Source organism: Anthonomus grandis, chromosome 10 (genome assembly GCF_022605725.1).
Source record: "Anthonomus grandis grandis chromosome 10, icAntGran1.3, whole genome shotgun sequence".
Lineage (NCBI taxonomy): Eukaryota > Metazoa > Arthropoda > Insecta > Coleoptera > Curculionidae > Anthonomus > Anthonomus grandis.
In genome coordinates this window covers 14,119,990-14,132,706 of record NC_065555.1, presented here as the reverse complement: position 1 = coordinate 14,132,706, position 12,717 = coordinate 14,119,990, and the positions used below count along the sequence as shown (strand labels likewise).

General features: G+C 30.5%; 1 protein-coding gene across 3 annotated transcripts in view; it reads left to right on the top strand.

Moving 5' to 3' along the window:
* LOC126741039 (arylalkylamine N-acetyltransferase 1-like) overlaps positions 1-12,502 on the top strand; it is a 44,585-nt gene extending 32,083 nt beyond the window's left edge. For 2 of the 3 annotated variants that reach the window (XM_050447311.1, XM_050447309.1), the window contains exons 2-4: positions 3,002-3,250; positions 3,993-4,262; positions 10,163-12,502. In XM_050447311.1, coding sequence (XP_050303268.1) covers positions 3,050-3,250; positions 3,993-4,262; positions 10,163-10,336 — 645 coding nt within the window. In that variant the 5' untranslated portion in view covers positions 3,002-3,049 and the 3' untranslated portion in view covers positions 10,337-12,502. The remainder of the gene's footprint in view (positions 1-3,001; positions 3,251-3,992; positions 4,263-10,162) is intronic. The other variant, XM_050447310.1, reaches the window with a different exon arrangement.
* The last annotated feature ends 215 nt before the right edge of the window (positions 12,503-12,717 follow it).

Below are 12,717 nucleotides of genomic sequence, written 5' to 3'. Positions count from 1 at the left end.
TTATTTATAGCGGTTAATAAATATGTTAATTAAAGTTTTTGAAATAAAAGTAAATCAGCATAGATTGGGTTCTGTTCAGGATCAATCAAGTATTTAATATTTATAGCAGGTAATAATACATGTTAATCGAAGTTTTTGAATAAAACAGTTTTTCCAAAAAAATGCTAAATCCGAAAATAAATTTTGCATATGACAATTTAAATATAAGGTTGACCTTGATATCTTTGATTCTTTAAGGAATTTATATACCACCATATTTGATATCCTTTAGCTTAAGGAGATATTTAGATTAGGCTATATCTTTGAGAATTTGTAAGTTAAACTTTTGAGCGTACTCGAACATTTTTTACTCCGAATAGAGCCTTTGACTATACATATGTCAAAGTTCCAATAAAAACATCTGCTTGAAAATCCAGAAAATCTTGTATATTAATATACAAAACAATAATTTGCTAAATCAATCTGCCCAAACCTGAAACGATCACCTCCATCATCCTTTCTAAGTCTAGTTTGTCATTTCCATAGAGAGTAGTGGTGTAATGCAAAAAAGACATTGGGCTTAATATCAATAGTCTCTGATTATAAAGACGAGCGGCCCCTAAAGATTAATAATAATCTTATGATTGCTAATCTCATACTTTCCATAAAGTCTTATTTATGCAGTTGTTTTGAGTACGTCCCACAAGATATATCCAAAGAAGTGCTTGACAAACCATAAAATTTAAGTTATTAAGAAAGGATTCTATTAGATATGCTATCAAAAACCTTCGAAAGGTCACAGAAGGTTACTTCAATATGAAACTGCAAGAGATGGAATATTGCTCCAGTAATTGACCTTTTCTGTCTGAAATAAAATAAGAAAATTCTTTATATAGTTGATTCTTCAGAGATTCTTAATGAAATTGGACTGTACCTTATTACGGCCACTTGTTTTCAGATGAGTGTTTCTTTTTAAATCTATAAACGACATGGTCATGGGAAAGCTTTGGCATTTGTTTAAAATATAACTTACATGAACTACTAAGTAATGGTTTTATTCATTTAAAGAATATTAAAATAACAAAGAAACTCTAAAGTATGTCAAAGCTGAAAAAGTCGTGAATGTTCTTCCAAAACTGATCAATTTTACTTAATTTCAAGCAATTTTTTCTTTTTGCATCTTTTTACATGATATACATACATTATTTATAGAGAAATTGGTTAATCTGATAAAATGAACACTAATACGGTTCATATTTCATAATTTTAAAAGCAGCTTACTTCTCAGCCTAATAGGAATAACATCCTATCAGGACCACCTCTTTACATAAAAACAGGTTAATAAGATTAGGCACAATATCCTAAATATATTATTATTTCTCTAATTAAATTCTTTATATTAGTTTTTTATTATTAACCATCATTCAGCAACATTATATTTTAAGAATATTTGTAAATACATTTTTCCAAAGTAAAGATATCAGTAAATTTTCTAAGGGCGAAAATAATAGACTTAAACAAAATTTGCATAATATTGCAAAAATGTTTAATACCTATTTTACAAATATTAAAGATAACATGGCATTATCTATAATTCATAAAAAAGTAATTTAATAAAAACTAGTTTCCAATTTGGTTAAAATAATTGAGAGAGCGCTAAAGACAAAACTAGTAAATTTCTTTAATGCAAATTGAATTTTATCTATGTAACAAATTGGTTTTACCAAAAAATGATAAAATTGTGCTTAAAATTGCGCTTCCCCGATTCAGTCGCTGCCTACCCCTGCCCTGTGTACATAAATATAAATTAATTGTATTTTTTTATCTTAATTAATATTAAATATGATTTGATCTCTTATATTTAGAGGCTTCATTCAAAACCTCATTCTGCATATGAGGATTTTTATCTGTCCAATAATGCAGGTTGCGAAAATTAGTAATCTCTTCGCGAAACAAATTGGATTTATCCGTCCATAAAATTCTCCAATTTACCAGTTTTTTTTTTAGATTTAAATTACCAGTTTTGCTAAATCTATAGTGGGTATTAGCGAAGATGGTCACATGAGGTACTCTTCTTTGAGGAAAACTTTCAGCATAAAATCTTCGAGCAGCTGCTGCATTGTCGTCCGCTTTACCGTACATAAATACTATAACAGCATATTCAGCATTCGAAAAAGCAGCCATTGTATCAAAATATTTAATAAAAATATCACAAAGTAAGTGATATAAAATACTGAAGTTGACAGCTGTTGAGAAATAATCAAATTCTAAAGAGTAAGTTTGTTCCTCGCGGAGCGAAATAAACCTACTAAAAGTAGTAAGAAAGAATCAACATTCTGTGTTAGAATGTGATATAATAATAAAAAAAAAACAAAGATAAAAGAGGTTTTTAAAAGATATTTGACCGAATATCTTATTTACACACTTTGAGTTATTCGCGTATAAACTCGAAGTTAGATACTTCAAAAATTCGTTTTGTATATTTAAATAAGTCAATTTTTTTTATCATATGTAGAATTTAGTACGTGTTTTATATCATTCAAACACACATTCAAATTTACAATAAAAAATCATTAACCAGATAAAACAATTAATAAATGTTTAATTAAAACATTTATCGATCCATCACCAAATTCGGTAAAACGATGATATTTCGAAAACCGTGATACTTAGTATAGCACTATATAGTGTTAAATATGGTCAAAATAATCTCACTTATCACCCCCTTTCTTAAATTGCCAGACACAATCAAATACCAAATACTCTGTATATAACAGGATTTAAATTAGAATATTATATTTATTGAAATATATATTTTTATAAGGAATTTTAATATTTCTTATGAGTTCTGTGGTCAAGAACACTCAAAAAGTGACAAACCATAGGTACTTCTTCCTAAGATTATTTGTATAATACATTTTTTAATGCTAACTGTTTTTTATGATTTAGATTACTCAAAAGAAAAATAACATTTTATCAATAATTTCTTACATAAAAACTAAAATTTTTCTTTTATTTATAGGTAGAAACAATATTTTTAACCTCTCTAGAAGAAACTTTAGCAACCAACATGCTAGAATACGTCATCGTACCAAAATCCCGATTTTCCGACGTCATCGATCATCTTCGCGTAAGCTTTCCAGACGAACCCCTGAATGCTGCCGTAGGGCTCGCCCTACATGGAATCCCATGCCCTTTACTGGAACACCACGAGCTCAAAACCTTGGAAGATGGAATGTCTTTGATGGCTGTGGATAGAAATATGGAGAAGGTTTAAAAAGATATTGATTATATGCAATTATTCGGTTTTAATTAGGTACCAACCACTTTATCGTTGCAAAGAGTGATTAGTAAAAAATACATGCAAAAAATGCAATTAAAGAACTTTATAATGTTCCCAATATAATCCATTAATATAAATACAAAATATTTATTAAATATAGCGCGGCGTTCGATGAAATAAATTTCCAGAAATTCCTCAGGTTGACCTCAATATTCGAAGGTGCGAACGACGGAAGGAATTCTTTAATGGCATTTTCCTTGAAGAGTTTCGAGTTATTGGATCTGGATATTCCCCGAGGCATTCGGGAAATATGCCACGATGAATATTTTTAATAGTTTTTTTATTAGAAATTGTGATTACAAATATTTGTGGTATAAAAGTTTAAGGTTTTTTACATGTAAAGAGATTTTGCAGTCTCACAAACATGCATAGGCAATTAGGTAGTTAATGTAATAGTAATAATGGATTTGATGGATATGTATTATCGGTTGTAGATTAAGGCTTCAATATTACTTATCAGAATATTATTTATTTTTACAACAAATCTGTCTCAGCTGATTAAAGCCAGAAATCACTGATAAAAAAAATAATCCTATTTTAATTTTAGCCTACGTTTTCTGAAATCTTCTGAATAGTATAAATAAATGAAATTTCTAGAGTTTCCAGTCTATATCACCTATTTTTTCCCGAATGAATAAAACAGCTGCGTAAATAAATTGTAATTTTTTAGATTGCCGGGGTTGCTCTCAACGGGGTATCAAATAAAGGCGATACCGAAAAATCCATAGAAGAAACGAACGCCATCGAAAACTTACAATATCGACGAATTTTCGGATTACTTAACGACGTTAATATGGAACTGGACCTGTTTTCAAAATACAACGTGGATAAAATATTCGATATTAGAATATTGTCGGTGGATTCCAATTATCGCGGAAAGGGAATCGCCAAGGATTTATTTATGCATAGCGAAGCTATTGCTAGAAAAAACGGATTTAAAGTTAGTATTTTTAAGCGTTTTTATTAATATTTAGAAAAATAGTTCATAAAATATGGTTTTTATTATAACATACATAATTTTTTTAAATTATTTATTACTAACTGTCTCATTCTTTAAGTCTATACAATACTTTTTTTAAATTTCACGTCTATTATTTTAGAAACGACAATAAAAATTATAATAATCCATATATCAGATCCGTTTAAGTTATGCATTAAATTGAATCTATAAATATAAAAATTGTACAGTATGGTGATTTTTTTTTCCGATCTAAGATGAGTTTTCACGGTGTAGGATGCAGAAAATAATTTTACAGTTTATACCACATTTTGACTTTCCATTGTGTCCCAAAATGCTATTTTGGATTGACGAGAAATTTTATTCTATCACGATCGTCCACGATTTGAGATCTTAGATGGGATTTTATTTGTCATTAAATGGACAAAAAGTTGAATTTTGTTTTTCAGTTTCCACCATATTTTATTTTTCTTAGCACAGAAAAAAGAAAAGAAATATTAAGGTTATTGCTAACGAAAGCCACAAAGAAAACAAGAAGGTGTTTATAATTAAAAGTTGATTTAAAAAGCAAGCAAAATACAAGTTTTATCTCTTTTCAACATGTATTTCTGGCAATTTATATATGGTTTTACAATTAATGGGTGGCCCGTAAACATAGTTACCGCAACTCATCTAAAAAAGTATCAGCATTTCACCTAGTTTTTTTTGTACAAATTTTACAATGAAAAGTAACCTTTTTATGATACTTTAGCAATTACAGATTTTTTTGGATTCAAGTCCATTTTTGTTTGAGTAGTAATAAATAGCATCTAGGCATTGATTTATTACCCTTTCAGTTTCCAAATAATTGACTATCATCAACAAATTCTTGTAACTTTGCTGATGATTAACTGCGCTCTGTAATGTAACTGTGCATGTAACTAAGCAAGGATCGAAAATTGATCCTTGAGGAACTGCCCTCACAGTAGGAAGAATATTTAAAATCTTTTAATTGATAAAAATACGCTAAGATCTTTATGTTAGATAATTATTAAGCAGTATAATGGTGTTACTTTTGAACTCATAATAGTGTAGTTCAGTACACATAAGTTGTAAATCCAACGTATCAAATGACTTGCAATTATCAAAGAACACCAACAAACTGTTTTTCTTTATCAATACAATTTCATCCAAAATGCTCAGCTCAGTAATTCAACTCAATACTTTTCTAAAACCAGATTCACATTGGTAAAAACATTTATTTTTTTGCGCAAGATTTGAGGACAAATTACTTTTTCAAAATTTCTTAAAACAACACGTAACGAACTAGTCTCAAATAGAATAGAAAGTCATTTTTGGAATTAGTTACTTTTACTACTAGTAAATATATGGCGGATTTCCACTGCCTAAGAAACATAAATTCATCATATTTCATTGTTTTAAATACATGGGTTATAATAGGAATGATAATTGGACTAAATTGGCCTCTAATGGGTTTGACTTCAGTATTCTTAAAGTCGGGATAATGAACTAAACTTAACTGAAATGCACTGTCAAAAACTGAATTATTTCAATAACATGTATCTCTATCTGGATCAACACTGAGACACATTTGCTGAACAGACTTGATAACACTACTATATTCTGATACTGTAAATATTTGTATTTTTATCATTAATATACAGGGTGTTTCAGAACTATGGGATCAAACTTCTGGGGGTTATTCAGTGCAACAGAAGAATCCATTTGAGTATAGGAACCCATGTCCGGAAATGCGTCACTAGGCCACTACGGCCCTAAAACGCGTTAAAATTTATAAAAAACATTAATTACCTAAATAGGATCTGCTGCATTTATTTTTACCTTTTGTACATGATACCATAACAACAATTATTTAAAATCAACGCTTATCAATATCAATTCACAATGTCATGTTTAAAAATTTTATAGCTTACAATTATTAAACATTTATTGCTGATGGAAAACTTTACCAATCAAGAATTGGCGGATATGCATTTGGCATACGGAGCAACAAACTGCAATGCACGAGCAGCATCGCAGTTGTATCATGAACGTTATCCCGAACGACAGCATCCTGGATACAAAAAGTTTATTGCGGTTCATCGGCGGCTCGCTGAGACAGGCATGTTTAAGACCAAGATGCATGATACTGGTGTTGCTCGAACCGTAAGAACGATCGAATTTGAAGAAGAGGTGCTTCAGCGAGTTGCCAATGAACCATCAAATAGCACACGTGACGTCGCTAAGAATATGAATACGTGTAACGCTTCTGTCTGGCGGATACTACACGAGCAACAACTCCATCCTTACCACTTCCAGAAAGTTCAAGGTATGACTGCAGCCGATTATCATACTAGAGTTCAATTTTGTCGAGGGCTTCTGGATCACATCATTGCACAACCAAATTTTTTATGATATGTTTTGTGGACCGATGAAGCCTCTTTTATAAGAGACGGTATTTTTAATAGTAGGAATAGCCATGTTTGGGACGAAGAAAATCCTAATGCAATTTTTCCAAGAAAACATCAGAATCGTTGGTCTGTCAACGTATGGGCAGGCATTGTTGATGATTATTTAATTGGGATAATTAACATACCTTCTACCGGAACGATTAACTAACCACTAAACGTTAGACAGCAAATGTGGTTTCAGCATGATAAAGCGCCGGCTCACTTTGCTGTACAAGTACGCGAGTATTTGGCTCAGCGGATTGGGCACCGTTGGATTGCCAGAGGTGGAGCAGTTTCTTGGCCTCCTAGGTCACCCGATTTAACGCCGCTCGATTTTTTCTTGTGGGACATGCAAAGTCTTTAGTGTACGAAACTCCAGTAGAATCAGAGCTAGACTTAATTGGACGAATAATAGCAGCATTTAAAATCATTCAAAACGAGGATCAAATTTTTAGTGTAGTCCGCCGAAATCATGTGCGGGTTTAAATCGGTGTATTGAGGTTGGAGGAAGACATTTTTAATAATTGTTGTGATAGTATCATATAAAAAAGGTAAAAATAAATGCATCAGATCCTATTTAGGTAATTAATATTTTTTCTAAATTTAAACGCGTCTTAGGGTCGTAGTGGCGTAGTGACACATTTCCGGACATGGGTTCCTATACTCAAATGGATTCTACTGTTGCACTGAGCAACCCCTAGAAGTTTGATCCCATAGTTCTAAAACACCCTGTACATATCATTCAGTGTTTAGTATTAATAAATATATCAGATCCTTTTAGGTTATGCACTAAAACAAATCTGTAAATATTAGAAATTTATAGTATGGTGAATTTTTTTTGATCTGACATGGGTTTTCACATGTATGCAGAAAATAATTTTTTAAAGTTTTTATCACATCAACTCCCACTAAAATACTATTTTGGGTAGATGAAAAATATTATTCTATAACGATCGTCCATGACTCCGTTTTCATGTTGTATATTTCATAATAGTTCAGTTTTTGAGGTTCTACCTACCTCTATTTTATTTTATTTTGCCAGTACTGCTTAAAATATGCATTTTCTTAGGGTTTTATGGTCACCTACAATGAAAGACATCATTTCAGTAAAATCGTGTTTGTTTCTTGGGCCAAGAATGGGCTTTTAAATTGAAAAAAAAAACACAATTTTTTTGAGATTTTTCTAAAGTGATAATAATGATAATACCAAAACACCAAAAAAGAAAATTCAAACTAATAGTTTAGGGCTTCGTTAAATATTACAGCACGACTAAATGACTGAAAAAAGAATATTCCTTTAGGTAGTGCTAGCAGTACACAGTACTCCATATTACAAAAAGTTTTTTGCTAGTCTTATGTTGCCTTTATAGACAAAACATGCCCGTTCTTTGTTTTTATTTACAACAAGAAATTTTTGCAGGTCTGATAATATTTTAGATTTAAATTTTTGCAATATTATTATAGTCAGCATCTTTGTGAAAGCGGTTAATTTCTTTTATTTATTTTGACTATACTTCAGTTTTGAGGCATAACTTAAAAGGATCTGCTATACTGGGCAGTTTCGATGCATTTCTCAATCTTATGGCTTAGATTCTGGACGAATTGGGTCTGTCGCTTAAGACAATAATAACAGGTTATTTTAATGCTCAGTTTCATAACAATGACAGCAACTCAAGGCAACTCTGTTCCCTATTACAACCTTTTGGTCTACATAAGTCGGTTATAGATAATATCTTTATCAATTTGCACCCAAATTCTTATGCAAACCTCTTAAAGTGCATCATTTGTTTGACCATACTAGAATGTCACGTACATGTCACTAGAATGTTGAGGGAGTTATTTGGGATTTTGTCAGTGAGTCTTATTTTGATATTGATGTCAGGCTACAGAAATTGGTGGCACACTTACTGATTTTTTTCATTAAAAACTAGATTGTATAAACTTAAATTGCTATGAGCTAAAGGAAATGACCTTGAAGCTGCCTGCACTTATTAAGCAAACAGTGTCCAGCCCTGTTTCCACCAACCCAACTTAAAAACTTAAAAGTTTTAGTATCAAACTAAAATTCAGGAAGCAAAGATGCATGCATATGATAATGTTATGGTACTAGGCAAATAAACCAGAGATAGCCATGTGAAATATTATAAAACGAAGTACTAGTCGATCAAATTTTCCAAATCTAGCGTGAATGCTCATAAATCTAATCACTTCTTTATAAAAATTGCTGAATGCGTTTTGTCTAAACTACCTACTAGTCTAAGTAATAACTTATCCTCTCACAAAGCTTATTAATATCTGCATAACTGCATTTTGCCCAGTGCACTTAAAAAAGCTAAGATGACATCTATTTTTTAAAATAAGAGAGCTGCTGACGATTAATCTAACTGAATTTCTATCTTGCCCATTTTATCTAAAATTGACGAATCCATCGTAAAAGGTCAAATAACTAACTTCTTTGAAGAAAATAAACTTTTTTTACAGAGCCCGTATGGCAATAATAATTTAGTTTGTTGTTTTATTGTGTACTCTGCTGTATGTTCTGTTATATTTTAATACTTTTATGACTGTTTGTGACTGTTTATATAAATTGTTATTTTATAGAATATTTACGGCATAGGCATTGTTTTGCGACTATTTCAATGGCAAGAGCTGTATTTTAATGCTCCCTTGTATTATTATTTTTCTCTGTGATTTATAACTAAATTAGTATACTAATACCAATTAATATATACAAATACAAGTTCACATTTTAACCTGCAAACCTGGAGATAAAATAATTTATAGAAAAGACGCGTTCTGAATCTTAAAATATTCTCAGTTAGTCCGAAAGGCATATTGATTATTTTTCTTACGATATTCACCCATAATTTTAACATCGATCTTTGTCAATTTAATATAAAAGAGCTCTTAAAAAAACAAATCTATAATATCGATCTAGAAACACTTCTTCTAATGGCGATTAAAATTATTTAAAAAAAAGCTAAACCTTTCGGTAAATTTTGTCATTCTTTTGAGTCATTTTTAGATTTACATGTTTATTAATTTTTTTCCAACTATTTCAGCATAATAATATTTAAATATTCTCAAGAAAACAACTTCTGAGCTTGCGTTGGATGATGCATTCCGTTTTTTATGAATATTTGTGCATAACTTAAATGGACACGATGTACCTATTTTTATAAATTTGGGTTGTAAGAATTAAAAAGTAATTAAAAAGTAAAAACCATTTGATCTTTTACTTAAGAAGAACATAAAAAAAGAATGCAATCATTAAATTTACAAGGCTCTGTCCATGATATCCACTTAAATTATAAACATAAATTTAGGAAAAATTTTTTGTCTTTTTTAGAATAATCTAATCTAACTTTAACTTTAAGATTCTAATACTAATTTTTTATGTGAGATGCATAAATTTGTATTTTCTATTTCTAGCTAATGAAAACAGATGCAACAAGTCTATTTACTCAAAGAGTAGCGGAAAGTCAGGGATTCTGGGTGGAAAAGTCAGTTAATTACCACGATTACATGGATGAAAATGGAAAGAAAATTTACGACACCCAGCCGCCGCACTTAGATTACAAAGTAATGGCAAAACTTTTAGATTAAATATCTCATTAATATTTAGTTTTAAATTAGTTCTAAGAGTAAAATTTTTTTTTTCAATATTTTATAGAAGATTTTTGTTTTTAGTCCATGGTTTAATAATTAATTGCAGTTATATAGTATTATTTTAAAAATATTATATTAGTTATTTTAGATTTATAAAGTCAAAAAGTTTTATTTTTTTAATAAAAGCTTTGGTCAAATAACTATTGGTTTTTAGAATTTCGAGAAAATCATGAGTTAAAAAAATTTGGGTTGTTAAAAAAAATAAAACTTTTTGTAAAAAATGTTGATGCTGCCACTGCCATGCAGAATTACACATTTTTATAATCTTACTTTAGGTGACTAACTACAAATAGGAATTGTGCCTATGAAACTGACATTTACTGCGTATTAGTATTTTAGCAAATAAGTTCAGGTCTTGTGTATTTTTCTTTATATACATTTAATAATCTTGTTGCTCCCATATTTCAGATCTTCCAGCCAAAAAACTACATCATTTTAGCTTCTCCACGGGCAAGGATATGTCCTGTAGAGCTTCCTCCAATATTTAAATATTTTTTTTTATTATCACACTGTTTTTACTTAAGTGCAGTAAAAAGGAGCTAGATCAAGTAGTTTTAGAGGCCAGTGCTAGGGATTCAAGACTTGAAACTATTCAACTTAAAAGATCCTGTATAGCCACAGCTCCAGCGAGGTTACCTTGATCGGGTTGTTTTGGAGGCCAGTGGTAAGAAGCCAAGGCCTATCTTTTTATAATTCAGATAATCTGTTGGATAATCTGATTTAGTTAAATTAGGGTTTCTAAACTGACACCTCATAAAACCATGTTTCTGTTATTAAATAAAAAATTTCTAGACAGGTCTTTTATAGCAATGTTTGCCTCTTCTATATCAATAATTTCGCTTCTGATTTTGACTTCCATGAGAAATTTCCAGGTTTAATAAAATTTTTCCCAAAAGTGTCGAGTTTTCTTAAGAAATCTCTCTCGTTGACTCCCAAATCATTAAAACTCCTTTTGAGAATTATCTTCTTTTTACCTCTATCAGACTTCAAACTACCATGTACTAAATCTAATTTTTCTAAATTTGACTTTATTATTGGGAAATTATTTTTCTGTTCTATTTATTGGATAAAAGCCTATGAGGTTTTTTTCCAATTCTTTAAAAAATAACAGGTTCTTTTATCTTAAACGGACTTCCAACAGCACACCAAGTCCCAATAATGTATTATCTGATTTTGACTTGATTATATAAATATAAATTTCATATTCCATTAACTATATAGACGCCCGCGAAGGTTTTCCAAATTGTTTGAATAAGTAAAAGAATAATAAGGAAAAATATCTTTTTTCACCTCTATCAAACTCCCATACTGAATCTTAATCGTTTTTTTTCCTGATTTGAACTTGATCATGGAAAAAAATAGGTAATTTTAGACTGTATGACAAACATTTTTTTTCAAAATCTATCGGACTTCCAACTACCATACTAAATCCTCATATTTAAAAAAATGAATGCTGCCAAGACTGCATTCTTTGAAACCTGTAAACTTTTTTTAAGCCATTTGAAGAATAATGACAAAAAATATCTTCATTCGACCTCAATCGGATTTCCAACTCTTACACTGCATCCCAATGATTTTTCTTCAGATTACGAAAAATGTTTCCTTCCTAGACGTTAGGATTATAACAAGACATATGTTCCTCTACTCTATCAAACTTCCTCAGAGGTCCGTCAGACTCACACACTGAGAAGAAACTGATAACTGATGGACTCGTGGGCAGTGTTTATATACAGACGATGGTGGGGGTAATCGATGGGAGGGAGGCGTCGCAGTAGGCTGCGCTGTGATAGTACTCGAGGTAAATGGACGGAGCTCCTTTAGTTCTTTCCACTAAATTTGTTCCTGTATTTTCTACATATATTTACACAAAATTGTTAATTTAAATTAAATAAGAGAAAAATAGACAGTAGTCACTTTGTGATAACTATGTTGTGAACTATATTAGGTGACTACTGTATGTTTAAGAGTTTGTAAATATCATTTCCAATTGTGGAAATTGTTTTATTTTAGTGTCGTAGGTGTGTATTAAATGTTAATTTGACGATCATATTATATAGGGTGTACATTTTTTATAATGCAGACATAAAATAAATATTTTAGTACAAAACAAAGTTATTTAATTGCGTACTTAAGAATTTAGCACTGATGATGGCTTTTTGCATAACACTTGGACGAATTACTTAAGCCGTAAAATTCGTAGCAAAAAGACGAAACGTCTCATTATATATTTGAAAATGCCATTCCGTACTACGTGAGGGCACTTTAAGACATGAAGGTATAAAGCTGAATAAAAAACGAAATTTAAGTACAATACTCCA